General features: G+C 47.2%; 1 protein-coding gene across 1 annotated transcript in view; it reads right to left on the minus strand.

The window, feature by feature from the left end:
- Nucleotides 1-17,260, minus strand: part of LOC119957047 (complement C3-like) — a 232,881-nt gene that overhangs the window by 137,766 nt on the left and 77,855 nt on the right. The window contains exons 14-17 of the mRNA XM_038784653.1: nt 12,192-12,356; nt 10,574-10,703; nt 9,984-10,055; nt 3,489-3,686 (exon numbers count right to left, since the gene is read on the minus strand). Coding sequence (XP_038640581.1) covers nt 3,489-3,686; nt 9,984-10,055; nt 10,574-10,703; nt 12,192-12,356 — 565 coding nt within the window. The remainder of the gene's footprint in view (nt 1-3,488; nt 3,687-9,983; nt 10,056-10,573; nt 10,704-12,191; nt 12,357-17,260) is intronic.

The raw sequence follows: 17,260 nt of genomic DNA on the forward strand, positions 1-17,260 counted from the left end.
ATACCCATTCCAGCATTTATGAACCTTTCACAAGGGTGTTAATTGATTGCATAGGACCTCTTCCTAAACCGAAAAGTGGGAATTAATATCTTTTGACTATAATGGATGTCTACTAGGTTTCCAGAAGCCATTCCAGTACGTAATATTACAGCTAAAAAGATTGTGGAGAAGATACTTAAATTCTTTACTAGATATGGACCACCCACAGAAATACAATTGGATCAAGGATCAAATTTTCAAGGTTATTCAAAGAAGTTATGGACAGCTTTGAAATAAAACAATTTAAATCAACTCCGTACCATCCAGAATCGCAGCATCCATTAGAAAGGTGGAATCAGACATTAAGGGCAATGTTGAGGGCTTATTGTCACGATTATCTAGAGGATTGGGATAAAGGAATTCCATTTGTACTGTTTGCAATTAGGGATGCACCAAATTACTCAACCAAATTCAGTCCTTTTGAACTAATTTTTGGTCATGAGGTAAGAGGACCACATAAATTGATTAAGGAAAGATTGGTGAGTAAGCAGTCGGAAATTACATTATTACATGAATTACATGTCAAATTTTAGGGAACGATTAAATAGAGCCGGTGAATGGGCTAGACAACATTTAAAAGTTGCACAAAATATGGGCAACAGACAAGAAAGCATAAGTTCAGTGAAATGAAATGAAAATCGCTTATTGTCACAAGTAGGCTTCAAATGAAGTTACTGTGAAAAGCCCCTAGTCGCCACATTACGGCGCCTGTTCGGGGAGGCTGGTACGGGATGCTGTTACAGTGGTAGGTGAACCTTTAAAAGCAAGGTTTTGTGGACATTATCAGATTGAAAGGAAATTAAGTGAGTTGAATTGTGTCGTACGAACGGCGGATGTAAGGAAATCTGACAGAGTGTGTCATGTGAATATGCTTAAAAGGTACTTTTGAAAGGGAAGGAGAGCAAAAGGAGGAGGTTTTAATGATTCAAAATCAAAGTGAAGAACCAAATCCAGATGACTTTGAATTTGACGACCCTCAAATTAAATTGTAAAACGAGGATGTTCTTAAAAATTGGAATTAATTGTTGAGTTACCTTCCAGAGCAAAAATAAACTGGCCTGAAAGAGTTATTGATATCACGTGGGCAAATTTGTGGAGATAAGTTGCGAAGCACTAAAATGGTTAGACATGATGTAGATGTGGGAATAGCTGTTCCAGTTAAACAACATCCATATAGATTTAAAATTGGTACAGTTTTACAAGGAAATTGAAAGTATGCTTAAAACAGGCATAATTGAAGTGGGTTGCAGCGATAGATCTCACCCATAGTGATGGTACCAATACCGGATGGCACCCAACGGTTGTGTGTGGACTATAGAAAGGTTAATGCAGTTACAAGAATGGACTCTTATCCTATCACACATTTGGAGGATTGCATTGAGAAGGTGGGACAATCAGCTTTTATTTCCAAACTGGATTTACTTAAAGGTTACCGGCAGGTATCTTTCTCCAAAAAGGCAAAGGCGATTTCAGCTTTTGTGACTCCAGATGGTGTATACCAATTCAAAGTTACGCCATTTGGCATGAAAACTGCCCCAGCCACATTTCAACAATTAACTAACAAAGTTGTTTCAGGATTACCCAATTGTGCGGTATACATCGACGGCACAGTAATTATCAGTCAGACATGGAAAGAACATTTAAAACATCTGATGTAGTTATTCGATCAACTTCGGGAGGCGGGTTTGGTGGTAAACCTAGCCAAAAGTGAATTTGGAAAAGCCCAAGTCACTTTCCTGGGCTATACAATAGGACAGGGGCGAATGGTCCCAAGATTTGTGAAAACAAAAGTTATTGGGAAGTTTCCAATACCCTCAACACGAAGGGAAATAATGGATTTCTTGGCATGAGTGGATTCTATCGGAAATTTGTGACGAACTTTAGCAGTGTGGTTTCTCCACTGACGGCCTTGCTAAAGAAGCGTAGCAAATTTAAGTGGACAGTGGAGTGTCAACAGACATTTGACTGCCTGAAGACTGTGTTAACCAATGCTCCTGTGTTGGAGAATTACAAGGGGCTCTGTAATCAGATTGAACTAAAGTATCTGACTTGAAAGAGAAATGCCGAGGCACAGAAAGATCGTGCAGAGACCTTCTTGTCCTAGAGACTGTCAATCAAGAGGAATTCCATTTTGGAGGAAGAAGAACTAAAATGGACTTTGTTATTTTAAATGTTTGCGTGTTTTGTTTTGTTAAAAAAAAGTATATTCACTGTCAATATTTCTTAAAGGACAGTGAAAGGTAAAAAATTAAACCATGTTGAAGTTGATGGTTTTTTTGTCTGGTGGGGGGGGGGGGGGGGGAGGTGTCATGTGAGAGTACCTATAAGAAATGGGTGTTTATCAAATAGTTGCAGTGATGTCAGAGTGTGGGTGAAGCTGGGCTGTCTGTTTTTACTTTCCTTTTTGAGCTGGCAGCTACAGTGTTTGTTTAGTTTCGTTTTCAGAGTTGGAGCCAAACAAGGCGTAATTCTGATCTCTCTGCATGTAAAGAATATCTTCAGATTACTTGTTAATTTAGAAGTGATAACTGCTCTCAGTAGAGAATTTAAAACCTGCTATCTTTGTTCAAGAGGGTATTTGTCTTATGGACGTTGCTAGGAAAGATTAAGGGATTCTTATAGAGTACTGTATTCTTAGGGGGAAGTATTTTAGTTGATAGTTGCTCAGATATTTACCGTGTGTTTATAAATTGTTAACTGGATTCATCAAATAAACATTGTTTTGTTTTAAAGTAGTTTGGACCTCTGTTGCATCACACCTGTAGAGTGGGCACTTTTACTCCCCATTACCAAAATCTATTTAAAGTTGTGGGTCAGGTGAACTCCATGATATACCTTGGGGTTCTCTAAACCCTGGCCCATAATAGCAGCCAGAGGAACTGAATTTGGAGCAAGATATTTCCTGTTTGCCCAAGCACCACAAAAAAAAATCTCTAACCAAACATCTCTCCTCGACACGGGAAGATTTATAGATCATAGAATTATCATAGCTCATAGAACTTATAGTGCAGAAGGAGGCCATTTGCCCCATCAAGTCTGCACCGGTCTTGGAAAGAGCACCCTATTTAAACCCACTCTATCCCTGTAACCACGCCTAGCCTTTTTTTAAACACTAAGGGGCAATTTTAGCATGGCCAATCCATCTAACCTGCACATCCGTTGGACTGTGGGAGGAAACCGGAGCACCCGGAGGAAACCCATGCAGACACGAGAAAGTGAAAATTCCACACAGACTGTCACCCGAGGCTGGAATTGAACCTGGGACCCTGGAGTTGTGAGGTAGTAGTGCTAACCACTGTGTCACCATGCCACCACTATTTTTTCTCCATCTTAACAAGTGCTCAAAAATTGACTTTCTGAAAGGTAATTAAAGCACTCACCTGCATGTTACGTCAAAAAACTATGTCATTTCATTTGGGTTACCAGCTAGAGAAATAATTGATGCTTACTTCTCGCTAAAGTCATTTCAGTTTTGCTGCGTTCAATCCTAAATTCTCGGAGATGGTTGCAACAATCAAGAAAGGCGGCTTTACATTTTTCGTCTTTTCTTATCCTCTGTGCTCTCCTTTTACATGAATGGCCCATGAGATTTTGCTGCAATCCAGCACGGCAACATGGCAACTCCCCGTTGGAGTTGTACTGGCTCACTAAAATAAAAAGTTAGAATAAATCAAATAGGAAAATTGAATATAAAAGTAAAAGGGAGTGAAATATGGGGCTGGATTTCCCGTTCCTAAGTGTTGACACCAGGGCAGAATTCATGGACTTTCACAACATCAAAACTGGCGCTGAACCTGGACCGATTCAGGGACTATGGAGGGGGTAGCACCCATGCCACGTGGAACACAATCGATTCCAATGAAAAATGATGTGAGATTCGCCAGGTCCGTGATTTACACTCGGGAGGCTGACAATCTGCAGCCACACACACACTCATCCCAGCCAACAAGGTGGGCACTGGTTGTGCTGGAGTACGCCCATCCCGGTGAAGGGTTGGCTGGGGTCAGAGGTAACCTAGGGGAGTGCCCAGGGGGACACCTATATGACCCACGGCCCTAAATTAGTGAGATTTCAGCGGCACGACTGTCTTTCCGGCTACGGCAATGGCGTTCCGTGCCCATCAACTCCAACCCCACAGACCACCTCCTGACAACCCCCCACAAATCCCCTCAGCTCTCACAGAAGCCCCCCGCCCCCAGCCAGCGACACTACTGTCAGCAAACTCTGGCGATTTTGTACATTTTCCGTACTCCCTCTCTCCCTCAGCAGTCATTACGCAATTTCACAATTCTTAGAAGCACGAGTGAATCACGCCGTTGGGAACTCAGCCCACTGGAGGCGGAGAGTTGCGCGTCAGGCCAGCTAATGATATGCAAATGGTATTTACTGTACATGCGTTCCCGACCGCATTGACACCACTAAAGAGGTATTGGAGAATTGCAATTTGGAGTCAAATCGGCACCCGACGTGATTTTGGCATCGGAACCTATTCTCTGCCCAATCGCATTTCCCGATTTTGCCGCCAGCCATTCGGAGAACCCCGCCCGACCATGACCTTTGAAAAATAAGTTTCAAAGAAATTAACCAAATGTGGAAATCATTTTACGGAGTGCTCCCACTATTTAAAATTAATGATTAAATTCCTCCCTCTCTAGTTATGTAGCTCACTAGAACATTGGTCTCAACACAGTTCAAGTGTAAACCATCCCAATGGTACAGCCCACCCTTTCCCCAGAACAAATGCCATTACCCCATAAAGTGGAACCCACTTCTACCACATCAGCCTTTGAGCTATGCATTCACTTCTCTAATTTTATTTGTTTTATACCAATTTGCACACGGTTCATGTACTAATCCAGAGATTATCACCTCTGAGGTTCTGCTTCTTCATTTGGTGCCCAGCAACTCATTTCGACACATGCAGAACCTCTTTCTTTGTCCTGGTGCCAACATGGAACACGATAACTGGGATCTCCCCCTTCCCACTCCAGGCTCCTCTCCAGTCCTGAGCAGATGGCCCGAACCCTAACACCATGTGAGCTACACACAATGTCAATCCCCCTCAATAGTCTGTCCCCGACTGTCAAACATTCCTTTTTCCTCACACAAATGGATGGCTTCATGTACTACGATGCAATGGTCAGTCAACTCATCCACCCTGCAGCCCTCACTCTCATCCAATCAAGCTGAAAGTACCTCAATCTTGTCAGACAACTGGGAAGGCCGAGACTCCTGCTCTCTATTTTCCCTCATCTGCCTCACTTGCAGTCATGCCTTCCTGACCTCTAACCAAATCACGCAGGGTGTGACAACCTCCTGGCATAACGTGTCCAGGGACCATCCCCTCTCTAACGTTTCACAGTATCTGCAGTTCAGCTCCAGCTCAGTGACTGAGCCAAAACTCCTTGATCCGCAAACACTTACTGCGGATGTGTTTTCCCTGGATCACAATGGCATCCAGGAGATCCAACATGCTACAACCATGAAACATCATCTCTCCTGCCATCCATAATGTCTTTGAAATAACTACATAATTATTTTATAAATTATTTTGCTTTGTTATAAACTTTATTTACCTCACTGCTGGTTCATATAGTATTTAAACATTACGGATACAATAGATCTTAACACTTACTCACCGGATACTTACTGCTACGACCCTCTCGGAGGTCAAGGCAGGTGCACCGTCCGGTTCACCATGGCCTCCATGGAATACAAATATCCGCGGTAAACAGGGTAGGGCTTCTCCCTTAACAGGGGGAGCATCATAGTATAAAAACCCCCACCTGGCCGCAGGTCGAGGAGGGAGACCCTTCGGGGAGTGGAGAGTAGAATTGTAAAATAAATAAATCTGAGTTCATTTGTATCCAACCATTCGTTCCCGTGTGTTCACTCCATCGGATTCTACACTGGCAACGAGGTTAAACTGGAGTTACCGCAGGCACCGTGTAGTACATAACCGAACCGCCTCATTTAGCCTCTGGAGACTCCTATTCTGCGGACCGAATATTGGGAAGTTGGGGAAATGAGCAACAGACTATGACTTTACTGACGGCTGTCAGTGGGCCTACCTGAGGGATCATAAAGAGTCTGACCCACTCAGATGCGCCGGATTCGCGGTTTTTCGCTGAACTGTGGCCTTGGTTGGGAAATATTTTAACTTAATACCCCCAATTATCGTCACCATTTCCACTTTCATTCGGCAACCCAGGTTCGTAGGGAGTCCAGCGGTGATTTATTGGTGCTTTTGCGAAACCGCAGGATCTGTACATTGAGGGAGTGGAATCCCTTCATGTTAATGTAGGGCTCCCTCCACCAGTTATTGAAGAAGAACCATCCTTGACATTGGGCACGGCCACAACAGGAAGCGTTCTGAAGTGTCTCTCCTCCTCAAAACTGTTAACTCATTTTGACCCCTCCAAGCCACTCACTCCGGACACCGCCGAGTTTGGTCATCCCGGACATTGGGGAATAAGTCCGATGCTGCCAGGACCAGTCCGAATCATATGCAGGAAGGCTCACTCTACTGCGTTCTTTTGCCCCCGGGATGAGGTTTACGTCTTCAATTTCGTTATGGATGCCATGTGAATACTGGGTATGATCATGGCCCACAATGGGCCAGTCGCTGATTCTGTGAGCACAGAAGGCAGAATGGAATTGCCAAGGACCATCGGCGTGATTCTCCGCTCCCCACGCCGGGTGGGAGAATCACGGGAGGGCCAGGCGACTCACGACACGCCCCCCTGATGCCCCCCGCGATTCTCCCACCTCCTGCTCGGAAGAATCGCCGCTCGCCTTTTTTCATGGCGACCTGCGATTCTCCAACCCGGATGGGCCGAGCGGCCTGCCGTTCCCGGCCGGTTCACGACGGCGGCAACCACACCTGGTCGCTGCCGTCGTTAACATGGCGCCAAAAGCTTGTTTGAAGCTTGTGGGGGGCGGAGAGGGGAGTGAGCACCACGGCCGTGCTCAGGAGGGGACTGGCCCGCGATCGGTGCTTACCGATCGTTGGGCCGGCGTCTCAAAGGGACGCACTCTTTCCCCTCCGCCGCCCTGCAAGATCAAGCCGCTACGTCTTGCAGGGCAGCAGAGGGGAAGACGGCAACCGCGCATGCGCGGGTTTGAGCCGTCCGCCGTCGTGACGTCAGCCGCGCATGTGCGGGTTTGAGCCAACCAACCTGCGCATGCGCGGCTGACGTCACTTACGCACGCCGGCCACGTCATTCTCGGCGCGCCGCCTTGACGAAGCATCAACGCCCGCCGACCGTGAGTTACGGAGGGCCGCTCCTAGCCCCCCGAGTGGGGGTGAATAAGGTGAGAGGAGCGGCCTCCGAGGCTGTCGTGAAACTTGGCTGAGTTCACGACGGCCTTCCCGATTTTTCGCGGGAGCGAAGAATTCCGCCCCATGTCCGACGGCGCAACCCAGAACTGCTGGAACCTATCCCTGGCGCACCGGTCACACTTCTTCCAGCGTTGCCACTGCCACCGCTGCCAACCATCAAAGTCCAGGAAGCTGAGATGCCTGATGCGGAATTTTCGGACTCCGATATGGACGTCCAACAGATGGAGATTGCCGCCTACCACATCCGCACCTGCTACACATGTCCAATCCAGATGCTCCATGCGTAAATGCCAGTCCCCAGTGCGGTAAGCGGCCTCAAACGTACCAGGAGCCCATCGCTACAGCCACTAGACATGGATGTTTCTCCGGACTTGTGGATTGGAAGGGGTGTTACAACCTCCTGGAGGTTGCGGGGTGTGCACCATCCGGTTTCCCAGTGACCTTAATATAAACTTCCCCGGTAAACGGCAATGGGCTTTCCCCTTAACAGGCGCATTTTCTTTGTAAAAAAACCCCGACCTGGACATAGGTCAAGGAGGGAGACCCTTCGGGGAGTGGACAGAAGACTTATAAAATAAATAAATCTGTGTTTGTTTCTATCAGACCATTTCTTCCTGTCTGTTCACTCCGTCGGATTCTACACTTACCAAGCAGCTAGCCTCTTACCCTGCAATTGAGTAAGAACCAATTCCTACTGGTGAAAATGTTGGAAAAAAGCAACGGGACACTTCTTTCCCCTCTTCGTCAAACTCATCACTCACCCAACTCCCATCACTCTTGTTCAAAGTCATACTCCAGTCCTCTAAGTGCTGCTGACTATCTGTCTCTGGGCCATCCTCCCTCTCCAGGTGCTTCTGATATCTCTCTCTTGAGGCCCTCCTCTCACCCACTCTGTTTGTGGGGGAGGGGGTTTGTCATATACGTGGGGGGCTCCCTAGTGCATGTGGGTGGGTCACCGTGTCTGTGAGGGTTGTTTTTGTTTTAACCGGAGATTAGTTAAAAGGGCACCCCGATCACTGGCTCCTTCAGGCCTGCCCCGCCAGCATGATGACATGGGATACGCCGCCAGGATATTTTTCTTCTAAATGCTGGACAATATGGCAAGAAAAGCTGGCGAATGTAATGTCTCCATCAATATTAGTGCTGCACGCTGCTTTTCTCGCCTGAAAAATTCCACACCGAGTTGGTCTGCAGCATGAGTTTACATGATAATATTGTGGTGGTATGGATATGAGAACTGCCATTGGTGCAGAGCACTGGCTTCCCATTGGCTCTGGCTGGTCATGTGCCTCTCGTCCGATTGGTTGGGACTAGTCATGTGACTGCTCTCCAATTGGTCGAGAGGCAAGTAGGCCCCGCCTCCGAGGCGGGGTATAAGTACCCAGAGTTCCCGGCAGTCGGCCATTCTCTGTAGTCGACCACCGGGCTAACAACTAGCTGATTAAAGCCACAGTTCGGATCCTAATTGTGTCTCGAGTCAAATTGATGGTACATCAAATATCTGGCATTCCTTGATTGTGATTTCTTATCAGGTTTCTAAGATCAGTGAATGTCAGGCATTTAATCCAGAAATTTGGGTGTTTCATTGTAGGAGCACAGGTGCTCATGGTTGTTGCACGCTGGTTACTCACAAGATTTAAGCAAAGATCCATAAGTCGATCACTGATTTCTGTAGGAAGCGATACAGGAAAACATAGAGGCAAATTTACAAAAACTATGTTCAGTCTCTGTAAAGTTTCCATCCATAGTATGTTTGACCCAATGGGATCAGTGCATAATTACTGGAACAGTGGAAATGCAGATGCCATGCATCTTAAATTGAGAAACGTAAACTCAGCGGCAACCATTTATCACAGGTTATGGGAGGGATTCTCCGTTGCCCGATGTCTATATCGTAATTGGCGATCTGGCGGAGCATTCACTCCGACGCTTAAATTGGGGCCAGAGCCAGTTTGATACAGGTCAGTCATGCTCTGCCCCCTCGGAAGTGGCATAATCGCATCGCACACCATTGCAACAGCGTTGTGCGTCATCGGCAGGCCCTTCCGTGATGCTCCGCCCCCGATGGGCCGAGTTCCCAACTGCATGGGGGATGTGTGGTCTCATGCGGACTGTGTCGCTGGTTAGGGGAGCTTCTGCAAGGGCAGGGGGGGGTACTGGTGGGGGTTGGCCAGGGTGTGGCCAGGAGGTGGCCTGTGGGGTCACAGATGGTGGGTCGAGTCCGCGCATGGCTGGCACCATGTTATATGATAGGACTGCTGCAGGTCGTGAGCCGTGCGCATGCGCGGCCTGGGGCCCAGCCATTCTCCGGCCATTTTTGGAGCAGGAGCCGGGAGTTTCACCTGATGCCGCTGCTAGCACCTCACCGATTCTGAGAATCGGTGAGGGTTCGCTGCTGATTTTTGGGTCATAAAACACCCGCAAATTCTCTGTTTGAGCCGGCACTTAGTGTTTTCATGGAGAAGGGCTGCCATCAGTTGGTTTCTCCAAATCCAGCAGATAAACATTTTACTCACATTTGGATTTTAAAAGTTGCCATCAAAATGACCCTTACAAACGTGATGAATTGCAAAGCACTATTTCTTAAATCAGAAACACGTACATTTGGCTGCCTTAACGTCCATTAGTTTTGTTGAACGACGTTTACGTTTCATTGGCTGTTTGCATTTCAGCTCTGTAATTGACAATTGAAATAAACACATGTTAAAATATGAGTTACAGGCCTGCAGTTTCAAACAATCTTGATGCGCAGTATAAGTTTTGCAAACCCAATTGCATGCTCCTAATGTCCTCATTGTGCAGATTATTCCAGCGAATTAAGAGAATTTAGCAGCAGCAAAATACCGCGAATGGTGGAAATCTGGGTGAAAATAGAAGATGGTGGAACTCGGGCAGCAAGCTGAAGTGGGGATTTTAATTAGTGAAAATAACAGTTTTTGGAAAGATGATTATTGGAGGTACTGGTAATTGGGGGAGATTTAAATTACAATCGAGGTGGAATCAGTGCTAAGCAGATATGTATCATCAAGCTGGACTAGATTTCAGCACAATTAAAAGACACTATATTAAACCATTATTTCATTCAAGTTATCACTGCAAATAGAACTCAATCATTGCCAGACTTCCCTTTATCTGAAGTTGCAGAAGTTAATTTATTAATTCATTATGTTGAACGCTTCCAGGAAACGGTACCTGTCCTTGTAGCAGTTTTGATGTCGGTGTTTGTCACAAATGCTAGTCCTGCGTCTGAGAAAACGCCAAGGACATCACTGCCACTTCCAGGGGTGCAGCCAATGTCATTCTTTTCCACAACGCTCCAGATCTGCATAGAATGCACACAAATGCATTACTAACCAAGTTAATAAAGTGATGCCACCTCAGCCTGACTATCCCTGGTTGGTACATTAGTGGTGGAGCAAAAATACCACCGGCTAATCTGTATCTAGCTGTTGTCATTTCCTCAATGAGTGCAAAGTCCAGTGGATGCTGGAAAATTTAAATAAGCTGGAGATTTGAAGGTGTTGGCATTACTCTGCTGAGTTTCCTTCCAAAATGTCAATCATGCAAAGCGATAAATAGTCATACTTATGGGGGCTGGTTTAGCTCAGTGCTAAATCGCTGGCTTTTAAAGCAGACCTAGGCAGTCCAGCAGTACAGTTCGATTCCCGTACCAGCCTCCCCGAACCGGAATGTGGTGACTAGGGGCTTTTCACAGTGACTTCATTTGAAGCCTACTTGTGACAATAAGCGATTTTCATTTTCATTTCAGTTCATTTATTTCACTTGCAATGACTTTCAACACATGGGAAGTGAGTCCATAACTATTCTTAGCTCAATAGTGTTTCTCTGCTTCTTCCTTGATGAACAGGCACTAAAAAACTGCATATTTTAAACAGTGGCACATTCCCAAGGGTTGGTGGAAGTAATGGAACTTGCCATTCTCTCCTGAGTCTCTCAAACTCAATGGGTCGAATTCTCCGTCCTGCCGCGCCATATACCTGGGCCGGGATTCTCCCCTACCCGGGGGGGCACCGGCGCATGCGCGGACCGGCGAAGGCCTTTCGGCCAGCCCCAACGCCGGGCAGTGGGAGCCAAAGGCCGTTGGCGTTGGTTTTGGTGCCGGCTGGCGGAGCGGAAACCACTCCGGTGCGGGCCTAGCCCCTAAATGTGTGGAGAATTCCGCGCCTTTGCGGAGGCCCGACGCCGGAGTGGTTGGCACCACTCCACTACGCCAGGACCCCCCCCGCCCCGCCGGGTAGGGGAGAATCCCGGCCCTGGTTCAGCACTCCGGCAGGATGCTCTGTTTCGCCGGCTGGTCAATGGGGTTTTGTGGGGCAGACTCAAGCCATCAGGAAACCACCGGGCCACCGACAAAACGGAGCACCCCGACAGCAGAGAATCCAGTACTTTATTAAACGCTGCAGCTTCAGCAGAGCCACAGCATTCATCAGTTTTGTAAGAACCAAAACGAATTACAGTACATCTTGGCTTTCTTCCCTCACATTTTTTCACCGAACTATTGCAACACCCAGAGTGGTCACTCTTATTCTGCCTTTCCCCAACCCTAACCCTCAAAATCGTACCTGCCCAAATTCTCTAATTCTCTTGTTTCCTCTTGCTGCTCCCTATTCAAATCTCCTAACTACCTGTGTGCAATCTGACCAATTGCTGGTCACTTTGTTCAAATGAATGAGTAAGAGCATTCTATAAACTAAACTTTAAAGAAACATCACAATTGGGTGATTATTGTCCTTTATTAACGATTAATTTCTAAATGTAAATACTTAGAACAACAATGGGAATTACTTGCCTTGCTCTGCGTTAATTTATTTTTCTTATTCAATACAAACACCGCTTTATCCACAGCAACTAGACCAACCGCTGCCCCGGAATCGCCTGTGAGCTTCAGTTGAAATTGCTTGCCAGGTTTGTAAATTTTATTTTCATCGTGTTTATTTGCAGCGGACACGATCAGCTGTGGAGAAATGTATGTTAGTCTACAATAGTCTCAAATTCTGAATTACTTTCTAATAGTGCAACACTTCACTGCTGACTGCTGTAAAATTAGAATTGGAATACCAAAATTATAGAATCAAAGAATTAGACAGCACAGGAGACCATTCAGCCTCGTTCCGTTGAAAGAGTAATCCAATTAGCCCCACCCCTCCTGTTCTAACATGACGGCCCGGTAAAGTCTTCCCTTCAGGTATTTAATCATACACTGTGTCTCCTGCCAATTTATGGCCAAACAAGATGGTCGCTGATACTCTTCTGCGCACTCATCAACACGTGCACAAATCCAATTACATTGCTCCCTGTGCCCAGCGGAATGGATACCAATGGGAAGTGGGGAGGTGAATAGCCTTGCCATTTACCGGTTTGCAGCTCAAGGGCACTGGAGCTGATGCCCCACTGCTGTGGGGAGCCCTTCGGGGAGCTGCGCTTGATCAGAGGGGTGGAGGGGGATAGGTCGGGGGTTTGCGTCCATGTAATAGAGCTATTCAAGCATTCTTTAAATATTGTGGACACCCATAACAGGGCCACAGCTGCAGCCTCTCTCTCCTACCAAACTCTCACAGATCAGAACCATGCTGCATCTTGTCTTATTAAAGTCCATTCTCCCTTCTTTCCGTTCCAACAGGGTCTGTGTTGTCAATGTTGCAATCTGCCTTCTTTTCCACCTTTGCACTTGGGTGCTAACATTCTAATTCACACCCCATTGACTGTGAGCAGCCTCTACCTTGCAGCTGAAGGCTATTTCAAAGGAGCAATTAGCCTTGTTCATTGAGATAACACTTCATGGTCTCTAAACTCTCGTGTTCCTCGAAGGACAGGTGGCCTGGATAGTTTGTTGACCGGATATCCTGCAACCTTTGATGCCCGAACAGCGTCAGCACCATAGGGGCAGCTGCCAACAATCAAACAATAAAGAGCAAGGGTTCACCACTGAGGATACTCTCGCAGCCAAAGGGTCACTATCTGGATCAGCGGATGACAGTTGAGTACGGCCTCTCTAACACTGCTGCCAGAGGTCTGTGCCAGCAGAACTTTCTCATAGGATGGAACTCTGAGAGAAGGCAGAACAGTCATGGTAAGGGTGGGGAAGGCTTAGAGTTTTTGAGGGTCTCGGGATGGAAGACCTAACTGATTGTCAGTCTCTCTCCTTTGTCATTTAAATGTCCCTTTAAGAAAAGTGTACTTTATCAAATGGCTGCTGTGCTGTCATTGTGTGGGTGGAGCTGGTAGCTCTTTATGGCTTGTGTTTTAGTTTCGCTTTCAATTGGAGAGCTACATTCAAACCAAGCAGATGTGTATTGATCTCTCCCTCTGCAATCTAAAGAATGTCTCCGGATCACTTGATGATTTCAAAGTAATATCTGTTTCGGTAAGGAATGCAAACTTACTGCCTTTGTTAAAAGGTTTTTAGACTATACGTATAGGATCCAGGAGCAGGGATGGGAGAAATTATGGCGATTTTGGGGGAATTTGGCTGGTTTTCGGGGTATTAACTGAAAATGAGATGTTTGTAGTCCAGACGAGGGGTCAGGAGGGTCGGCTGGGGAGCTGCCGTTTATGTTAGTAAGGGACAGTTTCAGGTACTTAGGGATACAAGTGGCATGCGACTGGGGCCGGTTACACAAGTTGAACTTGTCCCGGCTGCTTGAACAGACGAGGGGTGAGTTTCGGAGATGGGATGCGCTCCCGCTGTCCTTAGCTGGGAGAGAGCAGACGGTCAAAATGACGGTCCTACCGAGATTTTTGTTTGTATTTCAGTGTCTCCCAATTTTCATTCCGCGGTCCTTTTTTAAGAGGGTCAATAAAATCATCCTGGGGTTTGTGTGGGCAGGTAAGTCCCCGCGAGTGATGAAGGTGATGCTTGAGCAGAACCGAGGGGGGGGGGGGGGGGGGGGGGGGGCTTGCGCTGCAGAATTTCAGTAATTACTACTGGGTGGCTAATATAGCCATGATAAGGAGGTGGGGGTGGGGTCGGTTTGGGAGTGGATGGAGGCAGCGTTGTGGAGGGGCACAAGTCTGGGGGCGTTGGTAACGGCATCCCTGCCGTTCCCACCAGCGCAGTACTCCACCAACTCCGTAGTGGTGGCGGCCCTGAGAATCTGGGGTCAGTGGAGAAGATAAACTGGAGCAGTGAGAACATCGGTGTGGTCCCCAATATCTGACAATCACCGGTTTGCCCCGGGGAGCTAGGATGGGGGGGTTCCGAGTATGGCGAAGGGCCGGAATTGAGAAGATGGGGGACTTGTTTTTAGAGGGGAGCTTCCATAGCTTGAGAGCGCTGGAGGAGATGTTTGGGTTGGCAAGGGGGAACGACTTTAGATATTTACAGGTGCGGGATTTTCTGCGTAGGCTGGTATCATTCTTCCCACTCCTGCCACTAAGGGGGATCCAGGATAGGGTAGTGTCTAGAGGATGGGTGGGGGAGGGGAGCGTCTCAGACATCTACAAAGAACACATGGGGGCGGAGGAAGAGAGATCATAGAATGACGGAATTTTAAATTTAGTTTGAGGTTGAGAAACTGGAGTGCCACACTCGTGTTCTGCAGTTGAACAAAGGTAATTAAGTCGGCATGAGGACATATTTGGCACGAGTGGAGTGGGCAGGAAGACTAAAAGGTAGGACAGTTGATGAGCAGTGGCAGTTTTTTAACAAGATATTTAATTCCTCCCAACTAAAAGATATTCCAGAGAGAAAGAAAGATTATAAGAGTTTGCCACTCAAGTGGATAGAGCCATGAAGAAGGCTTATAGTGTGTTAGCGTTTATTAACAAGGGGCTTGAGTTTAAGAGCCGCGGGGTTATGCTACAACTATACATGACCCTGGTGAGACTACATTTGGAGTATTGTGTGCAGTTCTGGTCACCTCATTATAGGAAGGATGTGGAAGCATTGGAAAGGGTGCAAAGGAGATTTACCAGGATGCTGCCTGGTTTGCAGGATAGGTCTTATGAGGAAAGGTTGAGGGAGCTAGGGCTTTTCTCTTTGGAGCGGAGGAGGATGCGAGATGACTTAATAGAGGTTTAGAAGATGGTGAGGGGGATAGATAGAGTGGATGGGATAGATAGAGTGGATGTTCAGAGACTATTTCCTCGGGTGGATGTAGCTGTTACAAGGGGGCATAACAATAGGATTCAGGGTGGGAGATATAGGAGGGATATCCGAGGTAGGTTCTTTACTCAGAGAGTGGTTAGGGTGTGGAATGGACTGCCTGCTGCGATAGTGGAGTCGGACACTTTAGGAACTTTCAAGCGGTTATTGGATAGGCACATGGAGCACACCAGAATGATAGGGAGTGGGATAGCTTGATCTTGGTTTCGGACAAAGCTCGGCACAACATCGAGGGCCGAAGGGCCTGTTCTGTGCTGTACTGTTCTGGTGTTCTATGTTCTAAGAGGGGGGGAAACATCTCTGGTTAAACAAGGAAGTTAAAGATAACATTAAGATAGAAACTAAGGCATAGCATATTGCAAAGAACCGTGGCAGACGAAGATTGGGAAACTTTTAAAGATCAACAAAGGGTGACTAAAAAAGTAATAAAAAGAGCAAAGGTAGATTCGGTGGCGGCCATGATGGAGTGAGTGATTGTGTCTGCTCAAGGCAGCATTTTATGGTCTTCTCCCCACTCGAAGGTGAAGTTTTTGATATCAAGAGGTGCAGGAGAAGATGTAGAAGATGTTACTCCTCTGCTGTGGCTGGTGGATGGATCCACAATCTCGGAGTGCGGCGAGATGAAAAGAGCTTCTGGAACAGGAGGGTCTTTGTGGTGTGCCACAGGATAAGATGGCAAAGGGCAAGGGGGCTGTTCTGCCCACCCAGTGGTCAATGGAGCAGCTAGTGGAGTGTGGTCATCAGAAATGGCCCCCGCAAAGGATAATGGGAATTGTGGTCAGATTGGGGGCCTCACGGTAGCATGGTGGGTAGCATCAATGCTTCACAGCTCCAGGGTCCCAGGTTCGATTCCCGGCTGGGTCACTGTCTGTGTGGAGTCTGCACGTCCTCCCCCTGTGTGTGCGTGGGTTTCCTCCGGGTGCTCCGGTTTCCTCCCACAGTCCAAAGATGTGCGGGTTAGGTGGATTGGCCATGCTAAATTGCCCGTAGTGTAAGCTTAATGGGGTGATTGTTGGGTTACGGGTATACGGGTTACGTGGGTTTAAGTAGGGTGATCATTGCTCGGCACAACATCGAGGGCCGAAGGGCCTGTTCTGTGCTGTACTGTTCTATGTTCTATTGGAACACAGACGATACACAGCCCCTGTGTATTGTGCAGAAGAAACCAGACCTACACAGATACTTGCACCTGCTAAAGGTCAATGACCGATATCCCCAGGACAATGGGACTCAGATTGAAACACAGCAGTAGTAACAGACTCGGGGGCGCCTATTCACCTTATTGGGGAGTGCATACGTGCCGTGGACAATAATAACTAGGACCCGCCCAGCTATCAAGGTACCCACCCTAATTGGCCAGAAGCGATTAGGCCAAATCGGCCAAACCCGAGTTGGGACCGCCTGAAAGAGCGCAAAAGATCGGAGGATAAGAGGAACTGCGCGACCAACATTCTGTCTCTTTTGGGACAGGCCTCTGCCTCACCAACTGCAGCACGTCGACCAGCCAAGTTCAAGGATTTGCGATCGCTACCTGCAGGACGAGCCGCCAACTACCTGACAACTTCCAGCCGCCAAACATGGGGATTCAGATAAAGGCCTTATCTAACCGGCATAGAGCCGGTCACTTGAAAGTTAAGTAAAGGTCATTTAAGCTGTTAGGTATAGTTTAATGTAGCCGCGTGTAGATTATTACGCATAGAACCAAGCCTATGTTTAATAATAAACAGTAATTGAACTAATACACTGGTTGTGTG

Source organism: Scyliorhinus canicula, chromosome 25 (genome assembly GCF_902713615.1).
Source record: "Scyliorhinus canicula chromosome 25, sScyCan1.1, whole genome shotgun sequence".
Taxonomy (NCBI): Eukaryota; Metazoa; Chordata; class Chondrichthyes; order Carcharhiniformes; family Scyliorhinidae; genus Scyliorhinus; species Scyliorhinus canicula.